The 15799-nt window shown below is 41.2% G+C and overlaps 2 protein-coding genes across 2 annotated transcripts in view; both read right to left on the minus strand.

Moving 5' to 3' along the window:
• Positions 1-2303: 2303 nt before the first annotated feature.
• On the minus strand, positions 2304-2963 carry LOC126252341 (palmitoyltransferase ZDHHC2-like). The gene has a single exon (XM_049953229.1). The coding sequence runs from the start codon at positions 2961-2963 to the stop codon at positions 2304-2306; it is 660 nt and encodes a 219-aa protein (XP_049809186.1).
• Positions 2964-3051: 88 nt separating this feature from the next.
• The window catches only part of LOC126252342 (solute carrier family 22 member 7-like), a 165748-nt gene continuing 153000 nt past the window's right edge, over positions 3052-15799 (minus strand). The window contains exon 10 of the mRNA XM_049953230.1: positions 3052-3138. Within this exon, the coding sequence (XP_049809187.1) occupies positions 3052-3138 (87 nt within the window). The remainder of the gene's footprint in view (positions 3139-15799) is intronic.

Raw genomic sequence — 15799 nt, forward strand, 5'->3', positions numbered from 1 at the left:
TTGCACCTAGTACCCCATTGGAAAGTAAAAGAAATGACCTTTTGACTTCCTCTTCTGCACACTTTATGATTAAATTACTGAATACGTCATTGTTATTTGGTTTGGGAATATGGAGTTCGTTTGTCCATTTATGAAAGTGGTTTGCAGCTAAGAAATTATTACATTTATTGTCTGTTTTACATGAGATGGTAGGTTTGTGCAACTAATTTGCAATTCTTGAGTGAACTGGCAGATTAGCGCAAAGTTTACAAAATGTTATTTGGGAATATCACAGTAAATTTACACCCACCCAGACAGCCATGTGTGTTAAAGCACCACTTTCAGGACATGGATGTACCAGCCCGGATTAGATCTGTCTGGCAGATTAACAACAATGGTCAATGTGCAGCCAGGATGTGGTTTTCTGGCGCTTTCCCACATTGCACTAAGTTACATTATTTGGAAAAGCATCTGGCAATCCTTTAAATTAACCATGCCAAATCCATTGATAATTATGCTGATCCTGCCATGAAGCAGGGCAAAGCCACAGGAACAAGAATATGTTTGTAAATTTATCGTAGTTATTTATTTCATTTTTAACTACATTTTCGGTTAACATGCAAATTTCTTTTTAAATTTCAGATATACTATTATTTGCTTCCTGGCAATTTTATTCTGATATGTACGACGTTTCCTTAAAGTCATGATGTATCTTTCCCTGTCATCATCAGTAAGGTGAGACTTATTTTTTAGGATAATTAGCAATGGGCTTAGCACCAAGTTTGTTTATTTGTGAAGTGTACCATATATGAAGCTCAATTTGAAAGCTGTTGCAGCATTAGTGTTTCCAGGGGGGAGGGGGGGGGGGAGGGAGGGCGGGGGTAGTGGGGCACAAACTTTCAAATTGCCATTTTTTTAATGTAAATCTGTTGGCCTGATTTGAGATGTCATCCAATAAGAACTAAATTTTAAAAATGACACAATAAACTTATTATATCTCAGGGAGTCGATGGTTATGCTCTCAGTTTATGAGTAAAATCTCCTTATCTCGGGGGGAGAGGGCGCACTAGTGACATCCGCCTTCCTCATACCTTTAATTTTCTTCCATGAAATAACGGAACAGAGTTGCTATGCTGAAATATACGGTCTTTTTACTGGTGATACTAGTCGTAGATTTTGTAATGTGCTCATCAGATGTGCTTTATCTGTTCACTTATAACTTACAAGTATGGTATTAAGCAAGGCTCCTGGCACTTCTTACGGATATAAAAATAGCGTATTTGCATGTCAACTTTTCTACTATAAGCTTGCAAAATGCTTTTCTGAATTCTCAAAATGTTTCTTCTCACTGTACTACTGTTTCTAGTTGAGTCGTCTCCATCGCTGCAGGATAAAATGGGCATCTACCTTATCAAGAGGCGGGTGAGGGGAAGCGTAGAAAAAAGTTGGAAACTAGGAAACAGATAATGACAAAAGAAATACCCACTTATTTTAAATACAAATAAATTACCAGGCTATTAAATTAATTTCTAATGAAAATTCCGAGAACGCGTGGTTAAATAGTTTTTGCGGTCAGCATCAGACTTTCACGAAGTAGAACAGACGTTCTCCAGTGACGTGCAAAACTAGTGACACTACCAGAGCTGAAAGGGAAACTATTACGGTATCCTAATATCACGCCTGCAGTTTCCATAATAGCACCCACCAGTGGGGTCTGCGTGTTCTGTAGGAGTAATAAGGTCTGGTTTTAGCTGTTGTCTGCTGAAATTTTTCAAGTAGGCATAGGCCTACTTACGGTGCCGGTAGTATCAGTTGTTTGTCAGAATAGCTCTGTGAAGGGACTGAAATAAGTGACCTTACTGCGGGTTCACGTAGAAAAATCGTTAAAAAACTATTAGACATAACTGAAAATATGGTCACTGCAAGTAGTTGTGACTTACCTTTTCGTACATCGTAAACAATATGCCGCTTCAACATCTTTGATGTTGCTGTCTCTAATAAGCTGAAAATAAATGTAATGTGATCAAGCCAGGATTTTGATAGAATTTACGATTACATGTTTTATTTCTAAATAAATATGAAGAATGCGTGAATATGTAGTACAACTGACGCTTATTCTTTTTTATGGATTGATGTTCATGCTCGTACTATCTGAAACACAAAGTGCCGTACCGAATTGTTGCCGTATTGTTAAGACACTCTGTAAGCCGTCTGTTTACCCGAGTTTTAAAAGTCGACTCGAGAAAAGATCTGTATCCACTCAATTCACACTTGATCCTTGCTTTCTCGGGAGCGACTGTCAGAAGTCGGGTCTATTGCTGGATTCACTTTACTTCACCATATTCATGATTGCGTTTAAAATGACTGTCACCTCTCTCCACAGTATTGTACGTTCTGCCAGAGTTACGAATGCGTAATGGGAAGTGAACGCCATCACCAGGAGTGCTTGACACTGGAAGAAACCATAAAAGCCAATTTTCTCCAAAGACTTCCCTAAAATTTTTACTTCTACCCAAGTTGAATCCGTCCCTATCAATTCCATGCAGAAACACTGGCGCTCTAAATGCTTCTAGAGTCGTCCTGTTGTCTAGGAGAAGAAAACAGTGGTAAAAAAATAACGGTGCTATGCTGATAAGAAACATAACAGATAACAGGAATAGGATATAAACTTGCCACTTATTGTTCTGCGTCTGCTGTTTCCAAAACCTTATACAGTACATCAGCGTTGAACTCCCAATGAAAACGCAATACAACATAGCATATACCAGAAACAGCATGAAGAACTTGTAATTGTTAAAACCAACGCAATTGTTAACCCATGGACAGTGATGATCCATTTTGAGAATGCATTTCCCACAGGCACTGCAGTGATGTGCTCTGTCAGGTTTAATGAGCCGACATTTTTCGCAGTACCGAATATCCCCCGTTGCTGTTCGCGTTTTCACTCCAATGTTTCGAACAATTTCTTCTAAGTGTTCATTCATGCTTGCACAATTGTTGACATCGAGTTGGTTGGATGTTTCAGGCTGTGGAATTTGGAAATTATCCGGAATTTCTCCGGGGTGCGTGAAACTAGTTCTCCAGTACGCCACCAATACTACAACAAAGAGAAAATGAAAAACCAACAGGTACACTATATTCTCGTATGTTGTATCCACACTGAAAACGCAAAATTCTACCACGTAAGCATAGTACGACCACAGCACTATGACGGCTACTACAAGGATAGGACACCACTTCGAAATACGCAAGCAGCAGTCAGCAAGTCTTTGACATGTTCCACAGCTGGTGTCCTCGGACATTATTTTAAGAAATGCTGGCTCAATGTGCCGTACATTGCGTTTAAAGGGATGGCGAAATCTCACACGCGAAGACAGATTGCCGTTGAGTGTCCAATAGCTGGCTGCCGTAAGCACAACACAATGTTGAGGTACGGTACCTGTATTTCATACTTTCATATTCACACTGCCACTTCCGTTAAAATCTTTGATAATGCTTCAAGGAGTTTACAACTAAAATCAATTTACAAACAGAAATTTAAATTTTCTTGTCTCAAATCTAGCTCCGAAAAACTGAATATGTTTTATGGTGGCATAAAGGACTGTAGCACAGAACTAAACTTTGAGAGATAACAAACCTAAAGAATCAGAGACAGGATCATGGACAGAATACATACACCAAGAATATCTATGGACTGAGCATAGTGTACTGTGCATGATAGAATGAGACTGTCAGACGACTTAAGTGTAACTCTGTATGTTATCACTTTGCATTGAGACTGAAACTTTAATACTGCACTTATTTGTCCTGTTTTTACACATTTATTTATTTGTAACAGCAGTAGTGAGCTCTATAATTATTGTAGGTACAGACGCAAATCGAAATATGGCAAAGTTACTTTTCATAGTCCACAAATGCCTAATTCCAGTTGTACCAGGAAATATGTGTTGAAAATATTGAGAAACAGTGTAGTAATGTAGGGTGAATACTTCAGACTGTATGGCCAGAATAGTGGAATTTCAATTGGCGGTAGGAAAATAACCAATCTGTGCTTTGCAGTTGATAGTATCCTCATTGCAGGAAGTGATGAGGAACTTCACGATCTGTTCTTCACAGTGAAGACTTTTAATTCACGTTACGATCTAGAGATAAACATGAAACATCAAACTAAAAGTTATTAATCGCTAAGTTTCAGATCACATCCAACTTACAGGTTGCTTAAAGAATCTAGAGGTAGTCAATGACTGTAATGTTTGTGGAAGATGTTAAGCACACCATGGGCAGAAATATGTACCAATGCTTTCATTATAGCAGAACTTTGCATCACAAGAACCCTATCTTCCTGTCAGTCAAAGATATGGCCAGTTCCTTTGGGAACATTTTAGGAAGACAAGGTGATAACTTAGAAAAGACCATTTTGTAAGACTAAACCGAAAGCAGAAGACCACGAAGAAGAGCAGCAAGTAGATGGCTGGATCGACCGACGAAGATTACTGGCCTACCTCTTCACATTATATTAAGAAGAGCTAACATTCACTGTGGGTGCAGATGTCCAGTTGGAGATTCCTTTACATTACTTAAGAAACAAATGAAGACATGCACGGAAAATTAGGCTAACCCTCAAATGTAACAGCTTAGAGATAAATGTTGCCATCTGTTGCTGGGTACGGGATATATCAAAATTGACATTGGTCTCATCCCTGATATTTTGGGGTGAGACCAATGTCAATTTTGATAGTTCCCGTACCTGGCAACAGATGGCAACACATATATGTAAGCTGTTACATTTGAGGGTTATCCGATTTTTCTGCGCATGCATTCAGATGAAAAAAATATGGCCACGACACTCAGCAATGTGTAAACCAACTAATGATGAGGTTTATTGGAATTTGCGCAGCTGAATAAGTATTAAGGAGAAAAGGGACATCTTACTAATAACTATATTTGCACATTCAAGAACAAACAAGATTACAGCGAACACAACACAATAATCAGCGCACACAAAGAGTGCTAGGCAATGCCAAAGAGGTCTATTTTACACAGTGCACTTTGCTCCGTCACACACAAAATATATTGTTCACACAATTCCAACACCCCTTCTTGAACTTATATTTTGTGTGTTGCTTCCACAAGATAAACCAAATAGTCCCACAATCTTCTCAAACTTCTCCCTTTCCAAGGGTTTGGTCAGAAGGTCAGCTAACATGTCTTCTGTACGCAGATAGTCCACGGCAATGTTCTGTCGTTCTACGTGGTCCCGAATGAAATGGTGCCGTATATCAATATGCTTTGTCCTAGCACTAGTAACATCATTTTTAGCTAGGTTTATGGCTCCCTTATTGTCACAGAAAATGGTTGTAGGTTCCTCAATTAAATTGGGTTCTATTTCACTTATTAATGTTCGTAGCCATAATGCTTCCTGTGTGGTGTAGGATAGTGCCATATACTCGGCCTCTACGGTGCTCAATGCAACAGTTTTTTGCTTTTGACAGGACCATGATGTGAGGCCCCCCATTAATTTAAAACAGCAGCCAGTGGTGGAGTATCTGTCTCCCAATTCACTCCCCCAGTCCGCATCGCTATATCCCTCTAGTTTTGCGTTACCATCTCTATGGTATTTTAGCTCATAGTTTGAGGTTCCTCTTAGGTATCGGAATATCCTTTTTACAGCTTTCCAGTGCTTTTCCTTTGGGTCTCTGCAATATCTGCTCACTGCATTGGTGGCAAAAGCAATGTCGGGTCGTGATGTTTGAGACAAATATAACAGACTCCCTACTGCTTCTAAATAAGGAACATTCTTGTCACATTCTACATCAGTCTCATTTATACTTAACTTCACTCCTACTTCCATTGGAGTACTTATGGGTTTGCAATCACTCATGCCAAATTTCTTTAATATTTTTTCCGTGTATGATGATTGACTTATGCTCAATTCTTGTCTTTCTTCATCCTTAGTAATTTGCATACCTAAATAACGTTTAACTTCTCCCAAATCATGCACCTTAAACTTGATTTGCAGCTGTTTCTTGAAAATTCTCATTTGGCCTTCACTTTCAGTCAGGAGAAAGAAATCGTCCGCCCATATCGCCATTATTATTATTTCTTCTTTTCTCCCTTTACTCCCTTTATAGTAAATGCTGGGATCTGCCTTGGATTGCTTCATATTCATATTTATTAGAATTTCATGTAGACATCGATTCCAGCAACGTCCACTTTGTTTAAGTCCATAAATACTTTTTCTCAAACGCCAAATCTTTTTACTTTCTGACCTGGTTTTTATGGCTTCCCTTGGTGGAATGACATATATCTCCTCCTCCAATTTCCCATTTAAATATGCCGTTTTAACATCCATATGATGAATTATTAAATTTCGTTTTACTGCCAAGGCTAAAAGATATCTCAATGATGCATACTTGACTACAGGTGAAAAAGTTTCTTCGTAATCTACCCCTTGTTTTTGTGAATATCCTTTTACCACAAGTCTTGCTTTGTATTTTGGTGATGAGCTTTCAGGGTTCTTCAAATTGAATACCCATCTTGCCTGCAGTGGTTTCTTATCTCCTGGCATATCTACCCATTCAAAGGTTTCGTTTTGATATAAAGATTCTAATTCTCTCTTCATCGCTTCTTTCCATTCTTGAGAGTTTGGGCCACTCATTGCTTCTTCTGCTGTTCTTGGCTCATCATTAAAAGACTGTGCTGTATACATCTCAAAATCCGGATATTCCTTCGGTTTTGGTACACGAGAAGAACGCCTTACATTGGTTTCTTCATGTTTTTCATCCTCTAACTCATTGTCATCATAAATTGCTTCCATTTGTCCTTGGCTGTCGTCTTCCTCTTCTTCACTTCCTATTTCCTCACACAAGGTTTCACCTTCTGAACTAGGTGCAGTTGACTTAGTGGTTTTGCTCTCTTCTGAGTCCTTTCTATTTTCAAAGAATATTACATCTCTACTTGTGACAATCTTTTTAGTCAATGGATCCATTAATCGGTAGCCCTTTGAATTTTCACAATAGCCTACAAAAATATACTTTTTAGCTTTCGGATCCCACTTTCCTCTTAGCTGTTTTGGAATATGTGCCATTGCATCACACCCAAAAACCCTTATATTGCTTAGATCAGGTTTCTTTCCTACCCATATTTCATAAGGGGTTCTACTTTGTAGGTGATCTATTGTTCAAATATACAGCTGTTGACACTGCCTCTGCCCAAAAATCTTTGGATAATTCAGCGTCAGTCATCATGCTCCTTGCTTTCTCAACAATGGTCCTATTAGCCCTCTCAGCAACCCCATTTTGAGATGGGCTGTACCTTATGGTAGTTTGATGCCTGATTCCCTTTTCTGCCAGAAGTTTCTTCAATTTGTGGTACATATATTCTCTCCCATTATCAGACCTGATGATCTTGATCTTCTTTCCTGTCCATCTTTCAACCATATTGCAATATTCCTCAAAGATATCACTCACTTGGTCTTTAGAACTAAGAAAATAAACATGAGTATATCGTGAGTAATCATCAATAAACGTAAGAAAATAATTACTCCCACCTATGGATTCACACTCCATCGGACCACATACATCTGTGTGGATTAACTGTAAGACTTCTGTGGATTTACTCTTACTAGTCTTGAAGGGTAACCTTGCTTGTTTTCCCTTTATACATGTCTCACAAGGATCCTTGGACACACTAAAATTCTGTATTCCCTTTACCATATCCTTTATTATAGACATACTCTTTCTATTTAGATGTCCAAGCCTCCAGTGCCATAAAAAACCTTCTGCTGAATATACTGAATCACTAACATTTTTATGTTTACTGTCAATGATATCCAACTTAAAAATACCCCTTTCGTTACTTGCTGTAGCTATAACTTCACCACTTTCACTGATTACTCTTGCACCCTGCATGTCAAAGGTGACTGTATTTCCTTTCTTGACAATTTCCCCTACAGACAGCAGGTTAGTTGCCACATTTTTCACATAATGAACATTGTGTGTTGTAACCATATCTGATTCACCATTTACACTTACATGTAGATCTAGTTTCCCAGCTAGGTGACACTGGAGTTTGTTGCCATCAACAGTAGATATTCCCATATGAGTCTTATCTTTGATGTCATAAAGAAGTGATTTATCTTTAACAATATGCACAGATGCACCTGAGTCTAAAATCCATTCCATATCACGGTTGCTCATCCCACCAAAAGACTAAAAACATGAGAGTGCTTTACCTTTGTTATTGGTCCTTCTCTCTGGGCTATCAGTAACATACCTCCTTCGCTGAGTGTCTGATCCTGGGCTTACTTTTTCTTTGCACTGAGACGCAATATGTCCCATCTTCTGACATTTATAGCACCTCACCGGTTTCTTCTTTTTGTTTTTTGAGTAGAGAGCAGACGCACCTTCCTTCTCCAATGTACAACAGCTTGGAGCACTCTTTACGTCCTGCAGGATTTTCACCTTAACACTGTCGCCTGTGATTGGTATACCCGAGCTTTCAAGTCCCATAATCATAGGTGCATACCTTTCGGGCAGTCCTACCAAAAGCAATGTTCCTATCCATTCTTCAGCGATCTCGAATCCGATGTTTCTCAGTCGGTTCGACGTGGTTAATATTTTGTTGACGTATTCGTCTACACTCTTACATTTGTCCAGACGAGTGGTAATTAACTCGCGTAATAATCCTACTTTTCTCGTAAGACCACCATCCTCGAATGCACTTCGTAAATTGTCCCAGACTTCTTTCGCTGTAGCAGCTTTTTCAACGTGAACATAATTCACCGAATCAATCAGTAATATCAATTTTGATTTTGCTTTCCTATCCTTAATTGAATAATTCTGATCTGTGGGTTTCATTGTCCCATCTACCACGTCCCATAGGTCGTCTAAACGTAAATACGCTTCTACTGCGAACTTCCAGGTTGCATAGTTTTCGCGACCTACAAGTCTTTCAATCTGTGGGATTTGTGCCGCACTCATTCTTAACGGTAACTTGCTTTTTATTGCCGTAAAGAACATCGAAAAATAATGCGGAAAAAAATTGCGATCGTCTTGTAAGGATCACTCGCACTTCACGTAAATTGGAACTTTTCCAATACTTTCTCCTTACTATTTTGTTGATATACTTATTCCAAATGCACGCTGGGCCCATAACCTATTGGAATTTGCGCAGCTGAATAAGTATTAAGGAGAAAAGGGACATCTTACTAATAATTATATTTGCACATTCAAGAACAAACAAGATTACAGCGAACACAACACAATAATCAGCGCACACAAAGAGTGTTAGGCAATGCCAAAGAGGTCTATTTTACACAGTGCACTTTGTTCCTTCACACACGAAATATATTGTTCACACAATTCCAACAAGGTTGAGGGACGTATATTTGTGGGACAAATTCTCGATAAATTCAGTAGTGTGGGACTTTACTGCCTGCCAATCCGTCGAGTTTATACACATTTCGAGCAATTTTCACTTGCAGATATAATTTGTGGGGATTACAATTACAGAGCACGGAATGACCGCACAATACCTAAAAGGTACCCGATACTTCTTCTCTGGAACTTTAACTGCGCGTTGAGTGGCGCTTGTGTGTATAATGTACTAGATTGCGCTAAGGCCTACACACTGATCCCAGTGACCAACAAAGGTATACCGAAGACAGCCAAAATTACACCGTTTGGCTTATTTGAAAGCAAATTTATGACTTTTTGTCTCCAGAATGCGATGAAAATGTGGCAAAGGTTCATCAATTCTGTGCTGCGAGGCCTGTCATTCTATTTCGCTTACCTCAACGACGTTTTGGCCTTCTCAGCCTCGCTAGAAGAACGTGGCCAGTATCTCTTTGATGTATTTCAACATACAAGTGAGTACGGAATTGTGCTGAACGTGGTGAAATGTATGTTCGAACAGTCGCAAGTTGCCTTGCGAGGCCACCGCCTTACTCCTTCAGGCTTGCTACCATTGCTGAACGAAATAGAGGCTATCTGCCAGATGCCCCGGCTGGCCACATGCAAGGAATTAAGGCGCTACCTAGGCATACTGAACTTTTATTGGCGGCATCTGCCACATGCAGCTGAAGTTCAAGAGCCACTGACAGCCATGCTGGCAGGCCAGAAGGCTAAAGGCAATTCAGCAATTACCTGAACAGACGATATGATGGTAGCATTTGAGAAAACAAAGCAAGTGATAGTGGATGCGGCACTGTTGGCAATCCTGAGCCGAATGGATGTGGTTGTAGGTGCGAGCCAGAGAGCAATAGGCGGTGTGCTTCAAGAATGGGTTGATGAGGCCTGGCAGCAACTAGCTTTCTTCTCTAAAAAGCTGAGCACCTCGCAAAAAAATGGAGCGCATACGACCTCGAACTGCTGGCGATGTATGAGACTGTCAGATACTTTCGTCCTCACGTTGAGGCTCATGTCTTCATACTATTTACAGACCACAAGCCGCTGACATTCACCTTCTGGCAAAATAAACTGAACTGCTCACAGAGGCAACACAATAAACTGCTGTACCTTGCCCAATTCACCACAGACCTGTAACACATTTCTGGTATCGACAACATCGTGTCGGACTGTCTCTCTTGTGTCAGCAACAGCTCTACACTGCACTCACAGTAGCACAGAAGCCAGACCAAGGGCTGCAAGACCTGTTACAAGATGCACAGACTTCAGTGCAATTACAATCTGTAGACATTCCTGTCGTCAGCGTGCAACTGCATTGCGATGTGTCCACTGACAAGCCACATCCATACCTGTCTATGAACTTCTGACGGCAAGAATTTGAATCCCTACAGTCTGAGCCACCCAGGTACAAGATCTGCACTCGATCTGGTTCTAGATCGCCTCGTGTGGCCAGGAGCAAAGAGGGATTGTAGAGTGTGGATGAAGTGTTGTCTCCAGCGCCAACACAGTAAAGTTGGCAGGCACCATACATGCACAAGTGGGTAATTTCCCTGATGTCACGTTGCAGAGTTCAGGACCTAATTCATTTACACTGTGGCTATAGTGGTGACATCAATGTGATCTGGTCATTCCTGCGCACACTAACACCTGTAAAGAATGAATGAGAATCAAGCGGCTGGTAACTTGACAGTATCTAGACTAGCTGTGAGGCTACTGCCGTTCTGACCACAAAATATGGCGCTTTGGTTTGTCCAGGTAGAGACAAATTTTATTTATTCAAGCGTTACCGCAGACACATCTAAATTTGCATTGGTGGTGAGCCAATAGGAGCAGCAATATGCGGCAGGAGAGCAAGATATCGTTGCACCACCTGAAGGGAATGCATACAAAAGGTTGAAGACGGAACTGATCCACTGTGTATCTGTATTACAAGAAGAGTGCATCCATCAGTTACTAACTCAAGAAGATATTGGAGACCAAAGACCATCACAGTATCTGCAGCATTTAGAAGTAAAATTGATGCTAATACTGTACATGATCATCTGCTATGTACAATCTGGAGCACTCGCTCACCTCCATGTATCAAGACGATTATCACGAAGCAATGGGAGATGTCGTTAGACACAGTGGCAGAATTGGCCGACAGGGTGCTGGATGCCTATTACTGTATCAGCCGCACAATGCGTGAGTGGAGCCACCACAGTAGCGCAAGCTGAATACGATGCATTAGCGGAGAAGGTCGATCAACTGGTGCAACAGAGTTGGCAGCTGGTAGTGTGCTGCAGCGTCTGAGATCACAGCCGGCCAAGATAAAAGAAACACAGCAGGGCCGCATCCCGCTCGCCTGCGCCATCACCTGATGCACAGAAGGACGTGTGCTGGGTGCCTATTCTGTATCTTTCCGCTATTGTGCCGATCATTTCGGTACTCAAGAGCACCGAAAGGTCTAGTACTCGAATTAGAGCCTCTGCGTTATTCAGTAAGCATTTCGGAAGCGATACCGTTCGGGTCTAGAGAACTGAAGCGCTGTTGTCGGTTTGCGTCGCACAAGCCAATCAAGAGCAAGCGGCCGCAGACCTGCGCGTGCGCACTGCAGAGCGCACAGCGCCACGAACACAAAGTGGCTAGCAGACGAAACAGGCGCGCTATTCTTCGAAGTAACGAAAAGATAGCGTATTTTACTGTATTCTACAGATTGTCGTAAATGCCACATTATGTCATCTTATTCTCATTCACGCTGACACCATGTTTTGGATTTTACGTTTCGGAAAATGAGTTAGGAATAGTGTGTAGTACCACATTGCACTAATACATCTATAAAAACACCCGAAAAATTGATTCTGAGATTTCAAAGAATAAGAAGGTAAACAGAATGTGGTTATAACTCGCTCCTAGAGATCCAGATGATTAAGTAGCCCACTTCCCTATATAACACACCAATGATTTGGGTCTTAAAAACAAAATTGAAAAAAAAAGCGTTTTCGAGAGCTCCGGCAGTTAGTCGAAGTTTATAACATGTATCTCATGAATGAAAATGTTTCGTATATGGTGCTACAGTCTAAAAATATTACGGCAGATATCTTTAATCTCTGTCTACTGTTGTTGAGGATCCGATCGCAGATAAATACTTGTGACAAGCAAGATTATGAAGATGAATGCTGCTAGTTACATTCCTGTCTAACCGCATTCTCGGAAATCGCTACATATTCGGAAAAAATGCTGAATTATTTCTGACAAGAAAAAATATAAAGGTCACTGTCGGTTGTTTCACTCACAGCAATTTCATCTCGAGCATTTACATATTTCGTTTTCTAAACACACAGGAATCACGAAATCGTTATTGAGGAAGCGCGCTATTACATGTAAATAATAACGAATATTGGAGAAAAATCTTAACTTACATGAATAACAATGTCTCAGAACGTGTTGAATATATACCCATCTCTGCGCGAACCCTTGTTACGTACAGCAATCCCGCGCGCTAACCACTTGGCCATGCTAAACAACAGCTACAGATTGCTCAATTCTTATACTATTGGGGAGAGGAACGTAGGCTGACTTCGTTGTCAAACGATGCTGCGTAAGTCAGAAATGCGTAATAGTTTGGAAGGTTTCCAATAATTGCTTTCCATTGTTACTTGGAGGTTGTAAACATCATCATCATCTTGGACAGTTTCCAGCCACTGGCTGGGTCTGTCGGGAACACAAGCCTCTCCATCGTGTTCTGTCTTTCCACCATTCCCCCTCTTCCACCTTCGTCCAGTTCTCTCCTCTTCTCGTCACACATTCCTTCACTCCCTTCACCCATCTATCTCTTGGTCTTCCTCTGGGCCTCTTCCCCTCCAGTTGCAGATCAAACATCCTCTTTGGAATTCCTCCCTCCTCCATTCTCTTCATGTGTCCATACCACTGCAGTCTTGATTTTTCTATCCTGTCCTGTACTGGTTCCTCCTTTAGTCTTTCCCTCACATACACATTTCGCAATCTGTCTCGTCTTGTTACACTCAACCTGCTCCTCTGGAACTTCATTTCACTAGCCTGTATTCTACTTTTGTCGCTTTTGTGCATTACCCATGTCTCACTTCCGTATGCCAATATGGGGACAAAGTAGGTTCGGTATATAATTCCCTTGGATTTCTGTGGCACCTCCTTGCTCCAAATAAGCCCCGTTTCGATAATTACTAACTAAACCATTTGTGGGAAAAAGTCACTTTTGTGGGAAAGTGCCGACCACATATGTCGTTTTGCCTGGCGGCAGCAAATAACTCGCCTACTGCAACGTATGGCTTGCACAGAATAGAACTGGATCTTGGCCTCCACTGCACGTTCCTTTGAAATTTCACGGTGGCGGATGCGGCAGAGTCAATAGTAGGACGGATTTCTTGGTGTTCTACAACATTTACCAGATATGTCCAATAGCCACCTTGTAAACCAGATCGCAGGGCTGACGGCCGCAGGTTTCCAGCGCTCGACATCCACCCAATCTGCCCAGCTGATTACTGCCACTGATAATGAGTATTCCCCACTATTGAAAGACTTTCCAGCGTTAGCCATGGCACCGAGCATACCGAAGGACGTCGGGCACAACCCTGTGTACTATATCAAGACGACTGAGGGGCCGCCGATCTCCTGCAGACCACGACGACTGGCGTCGAACCATTTGAAGATAGCCGAGGCCGAGTCAAATGTAAATGTTCGAAGATGGTCAGTTATCCACGTAACGTCAATTTTTTTTTCGGATGACATAGCGCACAACACGTTACCTACTACATGTCGTAAACACGTTTATTTATGTGCAAGTAAATAGAAAGCTAAACTGAAACAATGGGCGTCGCACTAAAAGCTTGCGTAGTTTAATTTAATTGTTGCCAACGCGTACGGTATGATAGTGGAGGGGATTAACCGGGGGTACGAGCGGAGGTTAGCGACTGCACGCAGTTCTAGCTCATGGTCAATCTGTAAGACATCAAAACTAGATCCAGCTAGAGACCGCCCATCTAAATTTTTGAAAATATGCATCGTGACTAACGTTTAGTTAAAATATGCAATAACCGATGAAAAGGAGCCAAATATGCAAATGCATATGCAACATGCAGATGCATATAATACGGTCTCTACTTGTCATGCAGCTTAAAAAAAAGCTATCAGGTGGAAAAGATTAACTTTTTGCACTTCTTAAAGTCTGCTATGTTCACTCGATACGGGACAATTTCTTTTTGTTATTTGTCATAGTTGCTGCGCTGCGTGAAATTAAGTAACCATTGCACAAAATTTTCAAGAGTTTGCAGTGGTAAACTTTGCATGTTGCTCATTGTAGCCCTTAAACTGCCATGTACTAAATGTAGTAGATAAGATATCTAAATTTTATTTAAAATTCGTTCTCGAGTTATTGATTTTTATATCCGTTGGACGGTCATGCGCGGTGGGCTCACTTCCCTCCATTCGGACTTGCTGACTGCTATGACATACTTATCGTCCGAGTTTAAGAAAACTATTGGGTGAAAAAATTATTTTTGCACATCTTACAGTGTGATGTCTTCACTCGATAAGGGAGTGAATGTGCTGCCGTTATTTGTCGTAGTTACCATGCTGCATTAAATTAAGTAAAGCACTGCACGAAATTTTCAAGGGTTCAAAAAATGGTTCAAATTGCTCTGAGCACTATGCGACTTAACTTCTGAGGTCATCAGTCGCCTAGAACTTAGAACTAATTAAAGCTAACTAACCTAAGGACATCACACACATCCATGCTCGAGGCAGGATTCGAACCTGAGTCCGGAGCGGTCGCTCGGTTCCAGACTGTAGCGCCTAGAACCGCACGGCCACTCCGGCCGGCTTTTCCAAGGGTGTGGGAAGGTAAAAACGCATTGGGTAAACTTTGCATATATGGTTGATTTTAGCTCATATGTAGCCGTGTGTTCAATGTAGATAAGAGATCGAAATTTTATTTAAAACTGAGAGCAGAGCGATAGCTCACTTCGTTGTTGAGTTATCGGTTCTTATATCTGGTGAACGGCACACAGGTACTTATTTCCGTCCCGATTTATTTTTCAAAAATGGTTCAAATGGCTCTGAGCACTATGGGACTTAACATCTATGGTCATCAGTCCCCTAGAACTTAGAACTACTTAAACCTAACTAACCTAAGGACAGCACACAACACCCAGTCATCACGAGGCAGAGAAAATCCCTGACCCCGCCGGGAATCGAAACCGGGAACCCGGGCGTGGGAAGCGAGAACGCTACCGCACGACCATAAGATGCGGACCCGACATATTTTTGCCTGAACTGTTAACCATATCTCTTTTGAAGAAGGTACCTCAGTTATTTGGAACGGCTACATTTCTCTTGTTGAGCGGTATAAGTTTGCTTTTTTTTTTGCCAAAACATAGTATAAATTGCACAAACTCGCC

The sequence above is a fragment of the Schistocerca nitens genome, chromosome 4, assembly GCF_023898315.1.
Source record: "Schistocerca nitens isolate TAMUIC-IGC-003100 chromosome 4, iqSchNite1.1, whole genome shotgun sequence".
In the NCBI taxonomy this organism is placed as follows: domain Eukaryota; kingdom Metazoa; phylum Arthropoda; class Insecta; order Orthoptera; family Acrididae; genus Schistocerca; species Schistocerca nitens.